This window comes from Acartia tonsa, chromosome 8 (genome assembly GCF_053477335.1).
Source record: "Acartia tonsa isolate MP-2025a chromosome 8, ASM5347733v1, whole genome shotgun sequence".
Taxonomy (NCBI): domain Eukaryota; kingdom Metazoa; phylum Arthropoda; class Copepoda; order Calanoida; family Acartiidae; genus Acartia; species Acartia tonsa.
In genome coordinates, this window is record NC_137267.1 from 4,228,628 (window position 1) to 4,253,769 (window position 25,142).

The 25,142-nt window shown below is 39.5% G+C and overlaps 2 protein-coding genes across 4 annotated transcripts in view; one reads left to right on the top strand and one right to left on the bottom strand.

The window, feature by feature from the left end:
• Positions 1-535: 535 nt before the first annotated feature.
• LOC145325837 (pre-rRNA 2'-O-ribose RNA methyltransferase FTSJ3) overlaps positions 536-25,142 on the bottom strand; it is a 197,915-nt gene continuing 173,308 nt past the window's right edge. The window contains exons 5-17 of the mRNA XM_080168807.1: positions 24,330-25,068; positions 18,587-18,705; positions 18,244-18,307; positions 17,805-17,885; positions 17,463-17,530; positions 16,827-16,932; positions 16,565-16,606; positions 5,372-5,433; positions 4,418-4,577; positions 3,607-3,715; positions 3,186-3,258; positions 2,125-2,303; positions 536-897 (exon numbers count right to left, since the gene is read on the bottom strand). Of these exons, the coding sequence (XP_080024933.1) occupies positions 611-897; positions 2,125-2,303; positions 3,186-3,258; positions 3,607-3,715; positions 4,418-4,577; positions 5,372-5,433; positions 16,565-16,606; positions 16,827-16,932; positions 17,463-17,530; positions 17,805-17,885; positions 18,244-18,307; positions 18,587-18,705; positions 24,330-25,068 (2,089 nt within the window). The 3' untranslated portion in view covers positions 536-610. The remainder of the gene's footprint in view (positions 898-2,124; positions 2,304-3,185; positions 3,259-3,606; positions 3,716-4,417; positions 4,578-5,371; positions 5,434-16,564; positions 16,607-16,826; positions 16,933-17,462; positions 17,531-17,804; positions 17,886-18,243; positions 18,308-18,586; positions 18,706-24,329; positions 25,069-25,142) is intronic.
• The window catches only part of LOC145325836 (uncharacterized), a 238,290-nt gene continuing 231,992 nt past the window's right edge, over positions 18,845-25,142 (top strand). For all 3 annotated transcript variants that reach the window (XR_013881607.1, XM_080168806.1, XM_080168805.1), the window contains exon 1: positions 18,845-18,870. The gene's annotated coding sequence lies outside the window, so the exon portion shown is untranslated. The remainder of the gene's footprint in view (positions 18,871-25,142) is intronic.

The following is a 25,142-nucleotide window of genomic DNA, read 5'->3' on the forward strand; positions in this document are numbered from 1 at the left end:
GTGCGGGTCAGGGGTGTATTGCCTGTTGAACTGGTCTGCAATGTGTTTGGCATGTGTGTATGTCTTGTTGTTAAATTCAATGCCTTGATTGTTGGGTTGTTGGGGCTGGTTACCAAGGCTCTTAATGGTGTTCCAGAGATTCTTGGAACCAGGATCACATGTTCCTAGATGTTCCTGCCATTTCTTCTTCTTGTGTTCGTTTATTAAGTACTTTTATCATAACTAGCGGCTTCGCCCATAGCATCTTGGGGATTTGAAAAAAATCTTCTAAATTCACATAAAAAATCTACTAAAGTTAAATAAAAATCATAGAAGGGTTATTAACAAAAGATTTTATTTAATTTTCATAGATTTTTTATGTGATTTTGGAGCATTTTTCACACAAAAAAAAAACAATTTGATGAGGCAGCGATGCAGGAACCCTAATCTTTTTTTTAAGAATCCAACTCTGTTCATTAATCTATAGTTATGAATGCCTGTGAACCACGAACAGCCAGGTTCGGGAAGTGATCTCCCGAGTCTAAGCCGACCCCACTCATTCTAGGTCTGCAAGTAAAAAAAAATAAATTTCTTAACAAAAAAATAACGGGAGTCTTCACATGTCTGTCTATTATTTTTGTGAATGCTTATGTTGTGTTCCGAATTGTTTGGAACCCCTGGCTTGTTTACCCTTCAGGTCACGTTTCTTGGTGGCCCTCTTCTTTGTTGAATTCTGACGTTTAGTGCGGGTGTCACATTTCATCCTCCTATCGACAACCTTGTAGGGTCCCTTCTGCTTGGGTATCCGCTTGCCCGATGTAGATTTCTTGGTAACGACGTAGTTGACTTCCTTCTTTTTGCCGTCGTTCTGGGCAGCTTTGTACATTTTCTTAATTTCTTTCGCCTTCTCACGAGCACCTAAAAAGAAAATTGTAAAAAGGGATAGTTGCATGAAGTCCATTTAATAAGTTTGATTGCAAGCATAAGTTACAAAAATACCATCTAACATATAATTTTGTATTACAATAAATAGCAATCAAATAGGCACCACCAAAAAAGTCATTATGCTGTTTTTGGGAAAACAGGACAGCCATTTAAGTTACATATATAAAAAAAATTTAAATATGTTTTTTAAGTCTTCAAAATTTTTAAACTAGGTACCTAGTAGAAAATTGAAATTCTTTCAAATATATGCTCTATAGATGTAGTTTAAACTTTTGTCTATTGAACAGAAAAAAATATGCAGTTCGCTAAATTCAAGTTTAAATGCACTTCGTGCAACTACCCCTTTAGTTAAGGGGGGAAAGGGGATGTTCCAACCGCTTTTTTAAAATGAAGACTAGTTGGGGTAATCAGGGTTTCGGATCCGCATTGATTTTTTGCGGATCCGGATCCGGATCCGCATTGATTTTTTGCGGATCCGGATCCGGATCCTCCAAATTGGGTCAGTGCGGATCCGGATGCGGATCCTACCGGATCTGGTTTCGGATTCTTGACAATAAAAATAAAATCACCAAATTTTTCAAAAATATTTATTCTTTAATTCGAAGTCAAAATTACTTTTAATTTTCAAGTCTGACCCTAAACCTTAAAGATTGGCTCTCATCAAGAGAATGTCTGAGATTTTATATAAATTTAGGTAGATTTTTCCATTTGTTCCGCATTTTTTAGAGTCCAAGGATCTGGATCCGGATCCGCATTTTTTTGCGGATCCGGATCCTTGGACCCAAAAATATGCGGATCCGGATCCAGATCCGGATCCGAAACCCTGGGGGTAATAATGGATTCATTCAAAAATATTTCATTTAATTATCTCTATAAATAAGAAAAGCACTCCGTATAAAATTGCCGATACCCTAGTTTGCAAATCAATGTATTCCAACCCCCCATTCAGTTTAATAGAAAAGCGTTAAAAAATAGCTTTTTAACTTCATTTTCCATATTTCATAATCCATATTTTCATATCAGATTCAATTATACAATAGCCTGCTGTAAGTTTCACATTAGATAGTACCTTCATATCTACTATGGACCTAAAAGCTAGAAAAACAATATTTGGTCAGTGGTAAGCGAGGCCATTCAATACACAAAGATATCTTGATAGACATCCTATTACTTTTATGTAAGAATTGTCACGTGACTTACCTATATCTTCATTATCCAGGAGAGCAGCTGCTTTCTTCTTGGCCTTCTCCATCCTCTTCTCCACCTTCCTCTTCTTTCTGGCCTTGGCCTCCACCACCTTCTTGATGGTCTTCACGTTCATCTCCCTCTCTCTGTCCTTGTACTTTTGAACTATTTCGGGGTCAAGCTCCCTGTAGGCTCTGAAACAAGAATGACAACATCAACAATGGGAAAGACAAGAAATTATTCAAGGACAAAAAAAAACAAAAGTAAATTATGAAGATGTTTTTTCCTTATAATAAAATAACAGGATGTTTGTCTGTATGTTTATATGTTTGTACCGAAGGATCTCGCTAACCGCTGAACCGATCGGGTTCTCCTTAACAGGGTAGCTTCTCATAGGTCCCGGGAAGGTTTATAACTAATTTGGGGGAGGGTACTACCACGCTCCCGAGAGAAATCGCCAATAGATTAAAATTAGCCCCCCCCAAAAAAAAAAATTTTCCCCCTAAAATTTGTTTTACTTTTTAAAAAATCTAAAATAAGAAATTGGGTTCTCAAATTTGACTCTCCCCTCCTCAAGTACCCCTAAAGGCCTCTAGTGGCGTAGCCGCTAGTTGATAAATAAAGAATATATCATATAAATCACGAAGCCTTTCTGAAAATTTTGAGTATATAATTATTTTAATGTTTTTAATGCATGTCCGTCAGACCGACGGACTAACTATATCAAACACTGGATGCTTATTGTTACTATGAATCTTCATAAAAAAGGTGAGCCGTATATTAAATAGAAGCCAAGAAAATCGCATTTCCCCATATCGTTAAGGACGGACAGATGGATAAATGAATTATAGAGTAGCGAATTTTCCACTGTTTTTTTTCACAAATCAATGTTGTACCCCAAAAAATTAACTACCATGCCAAATTTTAGCGTTCTATTCCTGTTTTAAAACTAAGTGGCGGCGCTTTTTAAAAATAATATTGGGTTCCTTCCTATGCACTAAAAGCTAGAAATACCTAAAATAAAATACAATGTTGTTTCTTTATGCTTGTTAGTTAGTTTATTTTTCTGTACTTACTTGAAATGTTTTTGTTCATTTTCGTAGAACCAACCGGGAAGATCCACATCATTAAACATATATCTATTCCAACCTGTAAACATTAAAATAGTCATTTATTCAGACCTTTTTTTCAGGTCTTGTAATAAAACCGCTGAACCGATATGGCTCTTATTTATAATTTAGATTTAGGGTTTTAACAACTTTTAGGACAGGTAAATAATAAACTATTTTTCTTTTTAAAAAAGCATTGTGGATGAAAGGGCTATATTTCCCCCTCAGTATTCCGTTCATAGAAGCAGAAATCTGTATTTTAAAATTTTAAAAATAAGGGAAAAAAAAGGCCTGTAGTTCACTAAAGATCTCCCAGTATATATATTATCTGATGGAAACAGACGAACTTACATACAATTGCCAATAAAAGAGTAGCTGCGCTCCTTACCTTCGTCCATGATGTCCCTCTTTCTCTTCCTGGATTGAACAAGTTCTTCTCCAATAGCCAGCTGTTCGGCTGTCAAGGGTTTCCTTCTCTTAGGTTCCTGGGCCACTATCTAAATACAATGAGAGTTGGCATTAAAAAAAACCACTTGGTTTAAACGAAGTGGTTTAAACAAAAAACAAGCTTAAAAAAAAAAAAAAATACAAGGTGGGGATGGTTTTTTTTTAATATTTATAAAAAGGCCTATCTTTTCAGTTATTTCTTTTTATAATGTAAATAATACAGTAAATAAGTGTCAAAAACCTAAATTACTTTATCAGCCAGGGTTGTCAAATCAGGCGGGTGCTTTAGGGCGGGCGGTTTTGGGCTGCCATTTATCGGGTCCTTTTGGGCAGATTTGGGCACCCCCCGTATTGGGGGATGAGAAAAAGGGGAGGGGGTGAAAAAAGAGGGAGGAGCAGGCCTATAATTTGGATATTATTAAAAAAACCTGGTTTTTATATATAAAAAAAACGGTTTAAACCAAAAAAAACAAACTGATTTGTTCTTTTTTTTTCAAAAACCTGTTTTTTTACCATCTCTGAATACAATCATGTACAATAGTAGCGCAAATATAACAGGGAACATAAACAGATAAAACAGTAACAATAACGTTAAAACATTTGGTGCTTTCCCTAAAAGACCTTGCAAGCACATTTTATTCATTCTTTAAATACGATGCTATAATACATGATTTTTCAGCAAGAATAAAAATTAGTTTTAATCCAGCAGATATTAAACAGTTTCGAAGCCAAACTGTTAACATAAATCTTACCTCAAAATCATCATCATGAGGTCCATTTTGCCTTTTCCCCTTCTTGCCCCTTTTCTTTTTACTTCTTTCATCCTCAGATTCTGAGTCTGAGTCTGATTCTGACTCTTCAGAACCTTCCTCAGAAAGGTCAGATTCTTCGGTATTCTTTCTCTGCTTTTTTCTGAACAATATCAACTGTAAGGAAGGGGCAGTGATGATTGAATTTAAAATTATTCACAACCTTTACTAGATAGGTACTAAAAACACAATAGTGGGAATACTTCAATCTTTTTTAAACACTTTTAACAAATTCGAATTCTAATTCGTATAGTCTATAAGTTAGTGGATTTACACTATTAAGTTTGAAATTATACGACAACTATTTTATTCTATTTTTACTTTTTATTAAAAAAAATATTAATCTAATGTAATTATGTAATCTGAAATGGTTGTAGCAGGCATTTTATAAGATATGCCTTTTATGAGACAAGCATTTTATAAGATAGATGACCCATTTTTATATAAAGTCACTAGCGGCTTCGCCCCCTCTAGGGGCTTTGCCCCAAGAGATGAAAAAAAAGTTAAGGTGAAATCCCTGAAAAGTAGAGCCCATTCGGTTCAGCAGTTACTGAGATCTTAAGCTTCAGACGGACAGACAGACAGACATCGTTCTACTTTGTATTTTAGATATTCAGAAAGAATTTAAAGAAAGTTATAGGCGTTTCATTCCTTTTTCCACCAAAACCCTCTCCCCCTGTAAAGAGCAGGGACTTTAACCAAGAATAGAGCACCCCCAAAGGAAGGAATGGCTACCACACCCAAGGGATCTTATATTGACAAATCAAAGATCCTTTTCCTACTAAAATCCCCTCCCCCTTTAAAGAGAAGAGGTTATTGCCAAGAATTGGGCACCAAAAAAGGAAGGTATGGGTCACCCACAAAGAATGCAATAGGCCTCCTCCCTAGGGATCTTACCTTGGCAAATCAAGAGCTTCTTCGTCATCATCTTCACTGCCACTTGTGTACCCAGATTCCACCTAAATATTTTACAATTTATATCTATACCAAGCAGACTTGTGGATCCGGATCCGCAAGAGTCCGCATGTTTTCGAGTCCAAGGATCCGGATCCGCAAAAAAATGCGGATCCGAAACCTGGGGTATAAATGTATGGAAAAATCTACCTAAATTTATATAAAATAGTCACTTACAAAGACATTCTCTTGATGAGAGCCAATCTTTAAGGTTTAGGTTCAGACTTAAAAATTAAAAGTATTTTTGACTTCGAGATTAAGGAATAAATTTTTTTTTTAAATTTGGTGATTTTATTTTTATTGTCAAGGATCCGGAGGACCAAATTTTGAGGATCCGGATCCGCATACAATCAATGCGGATCCGCAACACATTACCAATTATGGTTTCATAACTTTGACTAAGACAGTCATAAATGTAAACGCTAAGGAGTACTACTAAGGTCAATCCTTATTGATTAAACCTAAAGATCTTGCAATTTACTCGACCGATATGGTTCTCATTTTTAAGGTAATGGTCCTGAGAGGGTTATTGGATTTTTCGCCCTCCCAAGAGAAATAGCCCTTGCAAAAATCAATCCCAATTGTTTCACTCAACCCCTCCCCCCCTTTATTTAGTATTTACAGCATACAAGGGACAATCTTTATATTAATTTAAGATGACATAGGTATGGGCAGTATTAAACCACCTTTTCAACAAGTATTGTCACTAAAACATTAAATAAACTACATGTGTATTGTGTATATATTGCAAAAGATTAAGGGGGGGGGGGGAGTTTAATGCAACCACCTCGTAATCAGTGAGGAAAAAGTTGGAAAAGTAACGGCTAACGGCTGGCGACACAGCCGTTTTGCCATTTTTGGATATCTTTATTGCAAAAAAGTCACGAAACCTATCTCCACATGATACTCTTTTCCACTCCAAAACGCTATCAAACGGTTCTAGACGGTAGCTGTTGGTACTAGAAGTTTTAAAAATGGTTATTGCTATCATTTAACATGAATTAAACCAAAAATATGTTTTAAAAAGTTGATTCCTATGTAATGGATGATGAATTTAGCCTGAAAATAGGCTGAGCCACCAGCCGTTACTTTTCCAACTTTTTGTTCGATTTAGGCAAAATAGACCTACCAAGGATTACTCATGCAAAAGTTCAGATCGAATTCGAATTCTAAGTGCCATTTGTCATGTACACTAATGTATGTACACTTTCAGGCCACCAGTCCACTGGAGAAGAACAACGGGTTGCCTGCGGCTCACTGCGGCAGACATTCTAATTTCGCGGTTGCAAACAGCAAATTAAAGATTTTCATTTTTCAGACCGCTTAATTATAATGTCTGCCGGCTCTTTGGAAAACTAAGCTGTCCAGAATTAACATCCAGGTACAGCTTAGTTCTTCAAATTATTAACCTTTCCACCTTTCCCTATTAACAAATAATGTAATTGGGGGGAGGATAGGACAATAGCTTAGGCCGGGTGAAGTTTAGGTTTCCACCAAATTTCCCAAAATATAACTCTATTTGTTTAGGCCTAAACATCAACACTTCCACAAATTACAGACCATCCATAAATGCACCAAGGCCCACCTGGAGATCCCAACAGTCCCTCCCGTCTGGCCCCGCGCATCCTCTGGATACCTCTGGATTCTTGTGGTAATTTGATCCTTCCCTGCATTGCAGTCACAGGTAGAACATTTTGCTAAAGCTGCTCTATAACTACCCTGTCTGTAAGTCTTAAGCCTCAAGGGGGATACAGCATCCTTCCCGCACATTGATGTTTACAGACTGTTAATTCTGTACAGCTGCTGAGGTGCTTTACAACTAAGTGCCACCCACCCATAGGACAACTCCTTGTCCTCTTATTTAACAATAACTGTTAAGTAATCCGAACCTGTTTTTCTCCCTACCCATAGGACAACTCCTTGTCCTCTTATTTAACAATATAGCTGTTAAATAATCTGAACCTGTTTTCCCCCCTACCCCTTTTCATCTCCCTGATAGCTTGCGGTCCCTGCCATACTGCGCCATATTAAAGACAACAGAAATTCGGTGAAGGTTCCCCCCTCATCATTTATTTGTTGTAAAAACACAAAAATATAAAAACACCAAAAAATATAAGCTAAAGAGAGGTTATAATTTAAATAAATAAATTAACAACAGCATTCAGTGGTCAATGAAGGAGATTTTCCTCACTAAACCGCCCGGAGCAATTACACGCTCAAGGCATAACACCCTCTATCATCCATCTAACTCACACCCCACCCCTTCTCACACCAAACGGTCACAATCCGACTCTGCGACTGTTGCGAGTCGTCGGCCTAAAACCGTCAGAGTTTTAGCCAAAAAACATAAACTCAACACCCCGTTTGAATTACGCGCCAAAAAACTCCTTAAAACAAAAAAAGCGCTACTTCAACGGCAAAAACCGGTTGACCGCAACTCCAGGCCCGTCGTTTCCTCACGCAGGCCCAGCGTTAGTCGCACCCCCCCAGGCCAAAACAGCCACCACCGTAGCCCATCCCCGTCACCTATCCGAGGATTCCCTACACCCCCTGCAGCTCCCCAACTACTTGCAGCCCCCCACTTACCCTCCTCACCTGTTGATCCACTGGTAACTTTTCCCGTTACACATCCGTATAACGGCCTTTCACCACAAACCCCCACAACCCCTACAGATACTGAAGAGTTTGAGCTAGCCCCACAGCAACTAGATTGGGATAATTATTCCCCCATACCATCCTTCCAAAAATCAGCTTCAATTCTTGAAGAAGCTTTGGAACAACTCTATTCTGAAGATTTACAGAAAGAGGTTCAGGACGAGGTTTTTTATAACCCTGAACAGTTCCCATTACACGACCACCTCCCAGGCTCCGCTTATAACGCTTCCACATCGACACACAATATCAGTGTCGATTTATCTGCGCTTGTTACAGCACAAACCCCAACCATGACTGACGAGGCAACCAAACTCATCATCGAATGCGATGAGTGCATGATGATAGACGAAGACTGTCAGAGCATCATAAATAACCCTGACAGGTTTAGCATTGAAAAGCTAGACAATAGTCTATCATTGTTGGAAGAAAAAGCCTCGTCAATTCGCCACATCATAGCTTTCTTTCGCAACAGCCCAGACCCAAGGGTCACCGAAGCTGACATGAACAAAGCGTTACAGCTACGTATAGCCATGCGCTCAAAAATCGAGTTCATTCATGAACATCGTACATCACGTTTGAAAGCTCAACCGATTACGACGACTGCTGCTCCAGCAGTACCTCTCTCTACTTGCTCTGACGACTCGACTACCACTTCAGCAGTCAGATCCGAGGCAGGTACCTTACCATGTGATGGCCAAGTAATTGTGCCTCCAGCAGTTACGACTCAGGCCACAGCTGTTCCTGCTGCAACTATGCCCCAGCAAACAGCTCCCATCCCCAACCGCATAAATCCTACGACATATGCGGTAAAACAAGCAAGGGTAAAACAAAAAAGGGACCCCTTGCTTGTTGAGCTCGACGATCTCTGCGAAAAGTTCGGCGACCTTAAAACGACCGAAGTTAAGCAGTTAGGTCAGTTCAATAAACTTAATGCTCAATTCAAAGAGCTACTCGAAAAGGCACAGCGTTCCTTACATAAAGCCAAAACGCTTTGTGAGGACGCGATGCTTACGGACATGGAGGAAGATGCGACAGCATTGGATGCCCAGTCCACCACGCTCGAAACTGAAATATCCAGCGTGGAATCATACGTTGAACGCTTGAGGGACCGTTTCGGAGTGCCTATCTCAGGACACTCTTTCAATCAGCGTTCTTCCAACATTCCTATCCCTCACTTTTCTGGGGCCAAAACAGATAAACTTGACCTCTTTACATTCCAAAAGAAGTTCCAGATTTACATTGACTCAATGCCTTCAATAGCAGAAGTCGAAGCATTGGAGATACTGAAAGAGAAATGTCTCCAAGGCAATGCACAGATGTTGTGCTCTGCCGAAAAATCCATTAAGGCCTGTATGAAGCAGCTGTCGTTCCACTACGGCAGCAAAACCAGCATCATAGCTAAACGCAAGGCCAAAATCATGGAACTTGGACCATGCCCTAAATACAACTGGGAACAGCAGATCACATGGATGGTAAAACTCCGTTCACTGCTTGCTGACACCCAAGAATTTGCAAAAGAAAATGACGCGGAGCAAACCTTGTATCACGGCAAAACAGATATTGCCAACTCCGTGTTGAATCTTCTTAAAGGCGACTACTTTAAGGAGATGTCTAGAAAATTCATGTTGAGTGCAGATGAGCACGGGGAAGAAGACGGCCAGTATTGCTATGAACAACTTCTCCTCTTTCTTGACTCTAAGCTCCGCCAGCTACAGTATCAGCTCAATCAACATGAAGGGGCATCTCTCCACACTGGCACCGCAACTTCTATCGGCAACAATGCCAACACAAACAGCGGCAGTTCCAGTAACAAACAGTCCAATCATGCTGGTAACAACCCGGGTCATAAAAACTCGAACCGGAGTAAACCAGCCTCCCAAACCTACACAGCCTCCACCTTTTCGGCCTCGGAGGACCCAAAACATCGCCAAAAAGGCAGGTTAGCCGACAAGTCGACTAAGACGCCCACTCCGCTCTTAGCATACACAGGTGCTGCTTCTAAGCCTGTATCGACTGATTGCGCGCTTTGTCAGAACAAACACACATATTTGTTCCAATGCCAGGTGTACATCAATACACCACACAAGGAGAAACGCCAACTCCATGGCAAGACAAAAGCCTGTCATAGGTGCCTCAGAATGGACGCCAACGTCAATTTCGACAATATTGACGAATGGTGGAACAATCACAAAAACGATTGTCGCACCACCTTTTACTGCCAAGCTGACAATTGCCAGTACGCATCCTCACACCGCGTGCAAAAACACATCCTCGCCTGCTCAATTCATGTGGAGCAGAATAAACAGAGGTTAGGCGATTTCCGCAAATCATTGCCCAAGGATGTCCCTATAACATCTGGCAACCTTCTGTTCATGGATAACATAACCATGAACCTCCAAACCGCTGACACCACACCCGACGTTTCCGACCCCAACACTCTCCCCGATGTTGCTGCTCCCGGCATCTTCATGTGCCAAAACGTCCCTGATCTCTCCGGCAACCCGTTGTTTGTATTCTATGACAGCGGTTGTGGTACAGCCGCAGTTTCAGCTTCTGCAGCGGCTAGACTAAATGCCACAGAACACAGACCTGGACCCACCCTCATGAACGTAGCAGGTGGTAAAGTCGTCCATCTTCCCTATGGCAGTGACAAGTTCACACTGCCATTAGTCGACAGTGCCATGTCCGCAACTATAATTGCTGCAAAAATGGACACGCTGACGGCTCCATTTCCTCGTTGGGACCTCAAGGAGCCTTATGGTGACCTTGCAAATCATTACAAAGGCCACGAGCTCCTCCCCACCGTACCAGATGTCATTGGCGGAGGCCAAGTCGACATAATCCTGGGAATCAAGTACAATTACTTGTTCCCAATGCGCATCTGCTCATTGCCCTGTGGCTTATCTTTATACAGAAGCCCACTTAAGGGTATCGACGGCCACACAGGTGTACTTGGTGGCCCCCACAAGGCTTGGGCTAAAGCAGCCGAGACTGTAAACTTTGTTGGTGCTGCTCTCTTCTTCACCAACGAGCTGTCTGCCTACCGCTATACCACTGAAACACTTCTGAACAGTGGCAGGAATTGGTGCGCGGATGACTCCAAAACCGACACCTTTCCGTATCTCCGTCCAATCACTGTTGAGGAAACAACAGACGAGGACGCTTCGCTGGATGTTCATACATACAGCACCAATATTCAACACGTCAAACGACATGAACGCAAGTATCTTGAGAGTGAAGACATAGGCACTCAAGCACCTTACCGTTGCATAGCATGCCGTGGCTGCAATGACTGCAAAAACGGAGACATTCTGGAGGCAACCTCTCTGAAAGAAGAGGCCGAACAACTCCTAATAAAAAAGTCCGTCAAGTTCTTACCTGACGAACGCCGGATCGTAGCATCTCTTCCCTTCATTGCTGATCCGGTTAAGGAGTTACAACCAAACAAAAACAGGGCCCTCAAAGTTCTGGAGTCCCAGCTGCGAAAATTGCAGAAGGATCCAGAGGCCAAACTACAAGTTATGGCGTCACATGACAAACTAGCATTGAATGGCTATTCATGTGACATTGATGACCTATCCCCAGAGGAACGCGCCCTTGTAGACAATCTGCCAGGAGAATACTACCTCCCTTGGCGATTCGTCACTAAAGAAAACTCTCTTTCCACTCCAGTCAGGGTTGTATTTGACGCTTCTGCGACAACCTCGTCAGGTAAAAGTCTGAACGACGTCCTAGCAAAGGGCACAAACAGACTCGAAAAAATCTTAGCTCTGGACATCAATTTCAGAGCAGGTCCACATGCTTTCGCATGCGACATACGGATGGCATACAATCAGATTAAGTTGGATCCATCTGATTTCCGCTGGCACAAGTACTTGTGGGTTGATAGCCTTGCCCCTGGTGGCACCATCAGAACGCGCATCATGCGCACCATCATTTATGGGGTTAAACCTTCTGGCAACCAAACGGCAGAAGGTCTTGAACAGGTAGCTCAGTATGTCATGGACAATCATCCTGAACATACTGCAGGTGCCCAGGTTCTCAAAACCAAAACTTATGTTGATGATACTTCTGATTCAACAGACTCCGCAATTGAACTAGACAAAATCATTGCGGGAGTCAAATTCACTCTTGACTTAGCAGGCATGAGCGTCAAAAGCTTTGTCAAATCTTCAGCTGTACCTGAAGACACTGTGTCGAATGATGGCACACATGTTAGCTACCTCGGCTATCGATGGGCTCCACTTGCTGACACTCTCAGTCTGGACGTCAAACCTCTCTCGTTCGGTAAAACAAAACGAGGTAAAAGACCTCCACCAGTAGAAGGAAGTCTTGAAGAGGCTCTTCTACACAATTTCACAAAAAGAACAATCTTGTCGCAAGTTGCCTCTAACTTCGACCTTCTCGGACTCTGCACCCCCGTGACTGCTAAATTCAAAGCAGACTATCACGACCTCCTTTCTTACGCCACTGGTTGGGACGACGGTCTCCCAACCAAGTTGCTTCCCACATGGGTGACTAACATTGAAACGATGCAACAACTTGCGTCAGTTTCGTGCCCACGGTCCGTAATTCCGGCAAATTCTGAGCCCAAAGTTGATCTGTTAGTATCTGTTGATGCTAGTCAAAACATGGCAATCGTATGCGTGCATGTTAGGTCAAGGTCTCTCACAGGCGAGGTCACTGTCCGACTAGCTGCTGCCAAATCAAAGATTGTAACTGGTAGCACAATTCCTCGAGCAGAGCTCAGGGCAGCTGTTGTAGGCACCATTCTCGCAACAACCGTTGCCAAAAATCTCAAAAACAAGGTAGAAAAAGTCACCTACTTCACAGACTCTTCCGTTGTGCTATCTTGGCTTCATCAAGATGCACGCCCTCTTTCTCTTGGCGTACGCAGCTGCGTCATCGAAATTCGCCGATTCTCTTCCCCAGACCAATGGCGACATGTTGAATCTGAAAACAACATAGCCGACTTGGGTACTTGTTTCCTCGCCACTATCAAGGATATCGATGCTAATTCTGAATGGCAAAACGGCAAACCCTGGATGTATCTTGATTACCAGGACATGCCAGCCCAATCCTTCCAAGATCTTAAACTATCAATGGAAGCGAAGCAGGCCGCTGCCCAAGAGGTCAGAATCCTCCACGGTGATACGAAATCACCTCAGGAAAGAACGGCAGAGATAACCAAGTTCTCAAATTATCTCTACGACCCGTGCAAACGGTCATGGCCCAAGTCTCTCCGTGTCATGGCCATTGTTCGAAAATTCTGCTTTTTCGACTTCAAATCGTACCGTAATTTGAAGGCCCCCCATCATCCAAATCCTCAGGTCGTCCAACTTTCGGACGAAGAAATCCACAAGGCGGAGAATTACTACTTTAGACTCGCTACTAAAGAAGTGCTTAAATTCTCCAACTCTAAGGCCCACGGCAACAATGTCGTCACTGACGACGGCATTATCAAATACAATGGTCGTATTGTCGAGGGCACCAGCATTGAAGACGTTGACAATATCATGCCTGATTTGTCTCCCCTCCACTTTGTTAGACCGATAGTTGATCGGTATAGCTTGATAGCATACTCCATTATGCTATACGCCCACCAAGAGCTTGCACTACACAGGAATGTAAATGCAACACTCTTAGAATCTAGGCACATCGCCTATATCCTCCATGGCAGAGATCTCTCCAAAGAGATTAGAGCGGCTTGCCCACATTGTCGTAGGTTCAAGGCCAAGCTTCTAGAAGCTGAAATGGGACCAATCCACCAAAACAGATTGACCATTGCTCCCCCGTTCTACTACTGCCAACTTGACCTGATGGGTCCGTTCTTGGCTCACTGTGAACACAACCACAGGTCCACAGTAAAGGTTTGGGGTCTAGTCTGTAGAGACCCAGCCTCATCCGCAACAGCGTGTTATGCTATGACTAAGTATAATACAGACGCCTTTCTCCAAGCATTCCAACGATTCGTTCATCGTTATTGCTACCCAAAAAAAGGTCTTCATCGACCCAGGAGCACAGCTCATAAAAGGCGTAGCAAAATCAGAGTTTTCCATGGCTGACATCACTAAAACGCTCAATGGAAAAAGTTGCAGCATAGAGTACGAGGTCGGTCCCACTGCTGCTCACAACTATCAAGGTTGTGTGGAACGCTCAATCAAAGAAATCAAAACCTTGTTCCATGCAACATTTAACGGTCTCAAACTGGATGTCATGTCATTTGAGACTGCCTTTTCATATATAGCAAATGAGATCAACAACATGCCGATCTGCACGGTATCCAGAACGGAGGATGTAGGTCACGCAGACCTTATCACGCCTAACCGTCTGATACACGGCAGAAATAACAGGCGTGCCCCCACTGGACCAATGAGGGTAGAACAACCATCCCGCCTTTTGGAACAGATGGAACGCCTCTACCAATCATGGTGGCAGATCTGGCTATATGAACGCCTTCCAGATTACATCCCAAGACCAAAGAAATTTGGCAAAACAGGTCCACAACCAAAGGAGATGGATATCGTCGTTTTCCTCCGGTCCCCAGATGAGTTGATTGGCGATCAACTCTGGCGCCTTGGTCAGGTCCTACACCTCATCACTTCTGATGATGGTATTGTCCGTCAGGTAGTTATCCGTTGGCGGAAACACGGGAAGGAAGAATTTCATGAGACCAGAAGGAGTGTCCGGCACATCGCCATCCTGTTCTCCGAGGACGAGCTCGCACTAGTTGACCAAATCAGGTCCGCAGCCTCCAAGTGTGACGAGTCAGTCGCTTCAGAGCAAAAAACCTAATAAAACCGTTCCTGAAACGGGTAACACAATGCGTCGCAAATGAGTTACACCCGTTAAACTTTGGCTGAATTTGCCATAGGCTGAATTTGCCGAAGATAATAATTAACCTCACGGACACGCATTACGATGTTTTGCGTTTCCAATTTCAAATCTGCAACTAATAAAGGCTGTAATTGCCGAAAAAATATAACTTAACCGACAAGCATTACGATGTTATGCATGTCCAAAATTCAACTCTGCTATTAATAAAGGCTGTAAGTGCCGAAGATAAAAAACCCTACCTCATTACACTACATAATCCTGCACATTGATTTTAATAATGTCATTATTAAATATTCAATTACTACAAAAGAAAAATCCTGCTTAAAGGTTCACACTCCCTTTAATAACTTTAATAATCTCATTATTAAATGTTATCTTACAACAAGTAGATGCTGCATAATGTCTTTAATAATTTTATTATTAAATGATTGATTACCCCAAGAAGTTTACCCCACTTATGAGGATTGATTCCAGCCGAAGAAAACCTGGATTAGTATTAATCATATATTGTAAATTTAAAATTGTTTACAAAATAGTTATTTATTTATTTATTTTAACCCATTGTAAACGATACGCCCCATAAAAAAAAAAAAAAAAAAAAAAAAAAAAAACACATTAAAGGCTATTGCTGCTGGGCGTATCGTTCTTCCTATCTTCTGTAAACTGCAGTGATCAACCCGCACCCCTATGTTCTTCTTTTTCTTGCCGGGAGTGTCATGTACACTAATGTATGTACACTTTCAGGCCACCAGTCCACTGGAGAAGAACAACGGGTTGCCTGCGGCTCACTGCGGCAGACATTCTAATTTCGCGGTTGCAAACAGCAAATTAAAGATTTTCATTTTTCAGACCGCTTAATTATAATGTCTGCCGGCTCTTTGGAAAACTAAGCTGTCCAGAATTAACATCCAGGTACAGCTTAGTTCTTCAAATTATTAACCTTTCCACCTTTCCCTATTAACAAATAATGTAATTGGGGGGAGGATAGGACAATAGCTTAGGCCGGGTGAAGTTTAGGTTTCCACCAAATTTCCCAAAATATAACTCTATTTGTTTAGGCCTAAACATCAACACTTCCACAAATTACAGACCATCCATAAATGCACCAAGGCCCACCTGGAGATCCCAACAGTCCCTCCCGTCTGGCCCCGCGCATCCTCTGGATACCTCTGGATTCTTGTGGTAATTTGATCCTTCCCTGCATTGCAGTCACAGGTAGAACATTTTGCTAAAGCTGCTCTATAACTACCCTGTCTGTAAGTCTTAAGCCTCAAGGGGGATACAGCATCCTTCCCGCACACCATTTGTTCACTGATTACGAGATGGTTGCATATAACACCCCCCCCCCCTTTGTTACACTGCTGAAAAAAGTAACCCCCCCCCCCTTAATTTTTTTCCCCAAGAAGGGGAAAAATGGAAAATGTTTTCAATACTCTTTATTTTACTCATCTTTTTTTCTCTCCCATATATTTTTCTTGTTTCCCCCACCAAGGAGGAGAAAAGAATGTTTTCAGGACTATTTATTCCATCATTTCCCCCCCCCTTCAACATATTTTTTATTACCCCCCCCCCCCCTCTTCCTTTTAGAAAGGAATCCTATGCAGAATAACACCCCTTTAATAGTTTAATAAACTCAGTACATACCGTCTTTTCTTTTGTTTTAATTACTGCGCCCTTATCTTCAACCTTTAATCAGAGAATAATAAGAAAAAAATCTCTCAAAAAACAATCAAAAAAGATTTATATTTCTTAAAAATCCTTCTTTCTTGTCTATGTTTTTAACTCTTTTTTTTAGTTATGCCATGAATTATCACTGTTTAAAACATACCCCACCCCCCCGCTTAAAAAGGATTTTAAAACAAATCCACTAGATCCATATAATATTTGATTTCTTATTATTCAATGCCTTTGATACAGCTTTTCCAATCTCTGCATCTTCCAAATCACTATCGTCCTCAAGGTTTCCGATTTTCGAGAACCACATGTCAGCTTTCTTTTGTCTTGAAACTTCCCTAGATAGATAGAAAGCTTTATATGATGGGAATATTGACAAAAAGTTTTAGCCTTCTACCTTAAATAGCCGAGAAAATTAAGCTTTATCAAATTCGTGAAAATATATAAAAATAGCCAAAAACCTGCTAAACAGCAATCCAACTAACATGAGGTTTTACAGTTATTACTGCTTTATATTGATGGTAATCTTGAATAGCAGCCAAGAAAATCATATTTTCCCCATAGCTATATGAGGACTGACAGGCAGACAGAAGCAGTGAATTATATAGTAGCTTCGCTAATAAAAAGATACCGAAGAAAATACTGGATTAAATAATAGTTATTTCTCGCATCGTATTATAAAGAGCTTTCCGCGGATATAGAATGTACTATTATAAGATTAAAACCAGTTTTTTAAGCCCCGAGGTGCCGAAGCTGGATATAATACGATGCTAGACATAGTTTTTTCGTATGGATATGAACCGGTTCTTATCCACCGGATCCGAATGAATACGAGAAATGAAATTATAAGAAGATAAAAAATTCTTACTTTGAATCTGTGTTTAATTTTGTGATAAGGGGATGGGCAACATCTTCCTCTTCTTCAAGATTGTCATCCTTGAAATAAAGTATATTTCCTTGTGTTTTAAGATCAAAATATAGCACAAGCCTTTTGAAACGAAAAAAATTAATGTTCTTTGGTGTAAAGCCAAACAAACCTTAATTAAACATATTGAAATTATATTTCCTTCTAAAATCACTTCAATATTAATCAAAGCTAACCAGAAGCAGGCCATACAAATGACGAGAAAGCCTTAAAATCTTTGAATTTGTAAAAGAAGTGAAAACTAGAGATGCCTTTTCTTTCAAAAGAGCATAAAAAAATGGTCACCTGTTCTTCTCCATCAGATTCAAGACCCAGACTTTCAGGTTCAGGCTCCAGATCAGACTCGTAAGCATCGCTTCCAGAGTCCTAAGGTACACGAATAATCATTTATATAAAACGACATTCAATTAGTTGAGTTCTGTTTGTAGATTTGGGCCCTTAAAGTGGTAGAGGGTTGTTAACCAAAAATACAAAAATATTTAACTTTAAAAATATCATTTCCGTTCAAAGGTTGAAAGTGGATTTTATTAGGTACGTATTAATATGAAAAACATAAAAATCTTCCGATTTTATTTTTAAAAATCTTGTTATTCTTTAGTTTTGCTTTGACATCTGAGGGAGAGAAACCATGCTCAAAATACTCTGTAATATCTTAATTAATATTTGAAATTAATATCTTATTTGTGAGTTGTCTTTAAATATTATCCATATCTTTTATCCTTACCTCGATAATATCGTCATGTTCCTCAAGCCACGGAGCACCACCATCTTCAAGGTCTTTAGCGTATCTAAATAAAAAAAAACAATAATTAAAGCATTTCACTCTCTAACAGTTACCTAAACTCAATGTAAATTATTTTTAAGATTTTTATATAATTGTTACTTTTATAAGAAGTTTGTCGAATTACTTGCAGTAGCAATGTTATTATTATATGCAACCTGAAATCGTCAAATAAACAAGTCTACTTGTAATGTTGTTGTTTGTTTATGGCCATGATTCTCTGAGGTTAGCCCAGAAGCACACGGAGATTGGCTGTAAGAATCCTTTGGTCGATATTTGTACTCACCTTTCAAATTTTATTCTCTTCTTATCTGGGTCATCATCATCTTCGCTATCGGTTGCGACCATGTCCGCCTCGGTATCCATCACCTTGTTAAGTTCCACAGGCTCTCTGATCATTTTCAACTTAAATATTAATCATCTTTTAATATAAGTATTTTACATTTCTATAAAAAAAAATAGAATGAAAACATCCATGAAAAAAACACAATTTGTAATTATACCAGAGTTAACAGACAGACAGGCGGACAAACGACCGGGCTAGTATTGCTTGATTCACTTCTACAAGAGGTTTTTCAAATTAAAATGTCTTCCCCGGCACACTGGGTGTCGGAAAAAATGTAAAATGTTTAAAATGGAAATGCTGAAAATGAAAATGTTTTGAGAACTATTAAAGTGACTGTGACTATTTAAATTGTGAAAAAAATCTGGCAGTGACTCTACTGGTTGTGAAGTAAATAAAGCAAAATTAGCCGTGTTAAAATGACAAAATCCCTGTGTATGGTCTGTAAAAAAGGCCTGCAAAGGTCTGTTTGTGTGCCATGCCAAGTGTGTGAGGAGTATACACACCCTGAATGCTCAAATATAAGCAAGGACCTGCTCCAATATCTCATAGACGAGACAAAGGAGGGCAATGCAATTTCGTGGACATGTGCCCCGTGTCACAAGGTTGGTAAGGTCCTCCTTAAAAGGACTCTCCACAGAAAAATCAACTTTGGATTTTTGAAAATCTAACCTGAAATTATTATTCTCTGTTCAATTTTAGGCATTTTTTGTTTTTGTGGCATCGCGATCGAAGCCCTTTGAAATTTTTTACCTCCTTTAAGTGAATCCTCCCGCCATTTAATTTGTGCTGCTTTAGTGATTTTTAGCTTCTATTTTTGCCGCCGTTGCCGCATTCATCGCCCTTCTCCGCCGCTACTCCGCTGTTCATCGCTTTTTAATACATGCTCCCCTCTCCCTTGTTCAGAAATTAAATGGAGGCTGGGGGTGTTGTGTATAGCGACGTACGCAATGTATAGCGGAGGAGCAGCGGAGAAGGGCGATGAATGCGGCAACTGCGGCAAAAGATGGTTATATTTGGCGGAGGCGAACACAAAATGGAGGCGGCTGGATTGTCCAGTCAAGGAAGAGGATAAATCGTAGAGCGGCCGGTTGCAATGGAGCAAATGTTCTTTAGCGGCAAACATATATTGAGTGGAGGAAAGTGTAGTATATATTGTTACAGCGGCAGTACAAATAGGCGGCGGACAAAATTTTCAAAGGGCTTCGATCGCGATGCCACAAAAACAAAAAATGCCTAAAATTGAACAGAGAATAATAGTTTCAGGTTAGATTTTCAAAAATCCAAAGTTGATTTTTCTGTGGAGAGTCCTTTTAACAAGATTAAGGCATTGAACAAAGATGTGGAAACGTTGAAAAAGGATATTAAAGATTTGAAAAGTGATAAAGTTAAGATTGAAGGAGATATTGTGAAAGTTGATGTAAAATGTGACAAAAACAGTAAGGATATAGCAGGAGTGAAGGAAAGTGTGAAGGCTTCCATTTTCAGTGAGCTTAGGGAGCGAGAGGAAAAGATGAACAATGTAGTGATACACGGCATCCCTGAAATTGTTGAAGATATTCCAGGGCTGGAGAAAAAAGACAGAGATATGAAAAAAGTGATAATGGTAGTGAATGAAATCATTGAAGGTGAGATTGAGAAAAAAGACATTAAGTTTGTTAAGCGGCTGGGTGAAAAAAATGATGATTCTCGCCCTATACTTTTAGGGTGCAAAAATGTAGATTTAAAATGCCAGATTTTACAAAATGCTAGAATGTTGAAAGATAGTGAGCTTTATAGTGATGTTCGTGTAGGCCCTGACCTTACTGCCCAACAAAGAAAGGATGAGAAGGACCTTTTCTCTGAAGCAGCACATAGAAATGCTGATCTTAGTGCGGAGGAGGCTTTAAACTCAGAATGGAGGGTGGTGGGGGCAAAGGGTTCCAAAAGGCTGGTTCTAACAAGGAAATGGGAGGCGGAAGGGGGCAGGGGAACAAGGGGAGGGGAAACTGTGTGGAGGGGTCGAGGAAGAGGGCGGGGGAATGCTCGAGGAGGGGGCGTGAGGGGGCAGGAGAGGGAATAGAGGGTGAGGTTAAAGGTCTAAAACTCTTGTATTGCAACGCTCAAAGCATTCTGAGTAAAATTAACGACCTCCAAGCAACTTCTTGTGATATAAAACCTGATGTGATAATGATAACTGAATCCTGGTGCAATGATAAAATTAGTGATAATGTTCTGAATATAAATGGCTATGAATTAATAAATGATCTGAGAAAAGACAGGGAGGATACGGCTAATGGAATTGGTGGTGGACTCCTAGTTTATGCTAGAAATGGACTAGTAATTTTATCTGTTGACATAAATATTATATTTAATCAATATGTTAGTCTTAAAATTGTGACAAAAAATAATGATCTTAATGTTTTTCTTGTATATCGACCACCTAGTTGTAATGTTTTAAATAATTCTAAATTATGTGATATAGTAAAATGTGCCCCAAAGAATAGTATTTTAATTGGTGACTTTAATTTTCCCAAGATTGATTGGAATACTCTGACCTGCGATAATTATAGTAAAGATTTTATGAACATGTGTATTGATAATAATTTTGTGCAATATGTTGATTTTCCAACTCATAACAAAAATAATGTATTAGATCTTGTTTTAGCAAATAATGATTGTGTTTTAAATGTTGACAACTTAGGACCTTTATCAAGTAGTGACCATGTTATGTTATTAGTAAATACTTGTGTTGATTTTAATGTTAATGAATGTAATGAAAAACAATACAATTGGTCAAAAGCCAACTATAGTGAAATGAGGACTGATCTTACCAACGTGGATTGGATGAACCTGCTTGCTGCTGATAACGTTGAAGGAAACTGGGAAACTTTTAAGAATGTGATTGATAACACTGTGAAAAAAAATGTACCATTAAGTGAAAATAAAAGCAAGAAGTCTAAACCAATCTGGTATAATGACAATATCAAAAGGCTAAAGAGAAAAAAAGTTAGATTTTATAAAAAATGGAAGCAAACACGGACTCAAGAAGATGGTCAAAAGTACACACATGCAGAAAATGAAGTGAAAAGTGCCATCAGAAAAGCGAAAAAAAGGATTGAAGTGAAAATTTCAAAACAATCTGGCAATTCTGGTAAGAATACTTTTAACAAATATGTAAAGTCTAGATTGTCAAAACAGACTAGTATTGGACCATTAATTGGAAATAATAGAGAAATAACTGGTGATAGTAAAAAAATGGCGGATATATTAAACAATTGTTTCAGTGATGTTTTTATTAAACAGGACAGGCATTCTGATGAAGTGAAAAATATGAACTATGATGTACCAGTTAGCGATATTGTTATTACCAAACAAATGATTGCTAAAAAGATTGACAACCTGAAATATGGCAAGGCTCCAGGACTGGATGGTATCTCAACAACTTTACTGAAAAATCTCAAGGATGAACTTTTGACCCCACTCCAGATTTTGTTTAAACAGTCGTTGAGTCTAGGCAAGGTCCCTGCTGACTGGAAAAATGCTAAAGTTGTACCTATCTTCAAGAAAGGGGCTAAAGGAGAACCTGGCAATTATCGACCAGTTTCACTTACTTGTGCTATATGCAAACTAATGGAAAGTATAATCAGAGATGTGATTACAGGACATTTAAAGTCAAATAATCTGATAAATGATTCCCAACATGGTTTTGCTGATAACAGATCCTGCCAAACTAACCTTATTGAGTTTATGGATTTTGTTACAAAATGTGTAGATGAAGGAGATGCAGTTGACGTGGTATACCTTGACTTTAGCAAGGCATTTGATAAGATTTCTCACAAGAAACTTATCCAAAAACTGAAATCCCATGGAATTCAAGGTGTTGTTCTTGACTGGATCCAAGATTGGCTTAGTAGCAGAAAACAACGTGTTTCTGTAAATGGTTTTATGTCTGATGAGAAGGATGTTAGCTCTGGCGTTCCACAGGGCAGTGTGCTTGGCCCAATACTATTTGTGATATATATTAATGACATAGATGACGAGGCAACAGCTATAGAATTAATCAGAAAGTTTGCGGATGACACCAAAGGCGCTAAGGTTATTAAAAACAAAGATGATGCTGACAAATTGCAACAATGTTTGGACAAGCTGTATGATTGGAGTAAAAAATGGAGCATGGAGTTCAATGTTAAAAAATGCAAAATTATTCATTTTGGAAAGAAAAACCCAAAATTTAAATACACTATGAATGGTGAAGAATTGGAGGTGGTTGAATGTGAAAGAGATGTTGGAGTTAAAATAACTTCAAATCTTAAACCATCTGACCACTGTACTGAGGCTGTTGGGAGAGCAAGATGGGTACTTGGACAAATAACTAGGTGCTTCCATTATAGAGATAAGAACGTCTTCCTACGTCTCTATAAACAATATGTGAGACCCCACCTGGAATTTGCAAGTGTTGCCTGGTCTCCCTGGTTGGCAACAGACATAGCATCTATTGAAAATGTTCAAGTTAAAGTAATAAATATGATCTCTGGAATGAACAATAAAAGTTACCCTGAAAAGCTAAAAGAACTAAATATTTGGAGCCTTGAGAAAAGAAGAGTTATGTTTGACATTATTCAGATGTATAAAATTACTCATAAAATAGGTGATATAAATTGCAGTGTCCAGTATACAGGTTCTAACAGGTCTGGTGTAGTTACTAGACACCAGATAGATCCTCGTAACATAGTGAAAGAAAGAAGTAACCTAGAACTAAGAAAAAATTTCTTTACTGTACGAGTAGCAGATACTTGGAACAAAATCCCAAGTGATATGAAAAACATTTTACCAGAGCACAAGTTTAAAAAGAGTCTTAAACAGTGGATGAACGATAGAGCAGACCTTACGAGAAACTGAAATCTTCGCCAGAGCCTTACACAGAGGACACTGAAGATAATATCTACAAGTATACCCAAGTAAGTATACAAAGCGAGTTGTTGAGTCAATGTTCATTCAACAGAAGAATATTTATGTAAACTTCCATAAAACTAATGGAAATTTATTTCTATTGCTTTAGCCAAAAAAAAATGAAATCCAAAGAAAAGGACCAAGAGACGCAAAATTTCATGTAGAACAAGGATGACAACATCCATAAAAGCGAAGCACTGAAACGGTAGGACAAACAGACATTAAATAATAATGAATAACTGAATAATCATAATATAGATGTATAACAATCAAAGCAAAATTGTAAGTAAATTTGTTGAAAAACTGCTTGATTCAGGATAATGTTTATGGACATACTTACATTTTTAGGACTTGATTATAGAGTTGCTTCGCTTATTACATTATTCTTTGTTGTCCCAGGAATCAATGTACCAAAAATCAGATCAATCGGATGATTAGATCACATAAAAATTTGTTGTTAAAAAAGTAAAAAAATCAACTTCTTTAAAATGGACGTACGGACATTTTGGTGATGATTATAGAGTTGCTACGCTTTTTAAATCGTACCTAACTATTAAAAGAATCACCATGCAAAATTTGAAATCTATAGGACAATTCTAACATGCCTAAATTAACGAAAAAAGCTATCCGTTACGGACGTACGGACGGACCGACCCTAATTATAGAAAAGCTTCGCTTTTAAAAACACACATTGCAGTTATGTAAACTTGTTAATGATGCGCAATTTTAAGAAATAAGTGGATATTCTATTTACCTTAAAAACTTCGTCATCTACAGCCCTAGGTCCCTCGTCTCCAGGAATAATCATTTTCAAGTTCAGTTTTTCAATAAGTTTATGCTGGGCCTGTTTGGCCTTCTTTTTCTTTCGTTTTTCTTTCCGTCTCTCCTCTTCTTTAAGTTCTGCGATTTCACGATCCATTTCCTCCAATTCCTCGAGCTCAACTTCCTCGGCTGTCTTTTCGACTGGCGCATCATTTTCTTCATTTTCGTCACCAGCAATCTTGTCAAGGTCAGCTTTCAGTGCATCCTTCCATTTTTTCAGCGAACGCAAATCTTTTAAGCTTAGAACTTTAAGATCTTTAAGACATTCCTTTATTTCCGTGGTGGTCTTCTTGTGATTTTCAATCCATGGTTTGTCAATTTTAATGGTGTTGCACTGATTCAAGATTTTAATGGAATTGTCTCCAGTTATAAATTCTGAAGCTTTAGCCTCTGTGAAAAGCATAGTAACTCCGTCTTCATAACCTTGTCGATTTTTTTTCTTTTTTCTTGGATCCTCAACGGCTTTGTTATTAACAATTTTTAAATTCTCTACGTCACTGAAAACATGCTTGGGATCCACAAACTTGGGATCAAACTTATCTGGTGCCAGGTAGGATTGGCAGACAACGAAAATTTCGGCAGATTCATTTCTTGAAGCGGCTGGCTTGGTGGCGTGAACCTTCTTGAAAAACTGCCCGAAAACCCACAACAAGGCTTGGTAGTCTTTGGATCTGTAATAATGAAAATAAATATGAAAAGAAAAAAGTATACAAAATTTGTCTTACGATACAGGTTCCGATTAGGT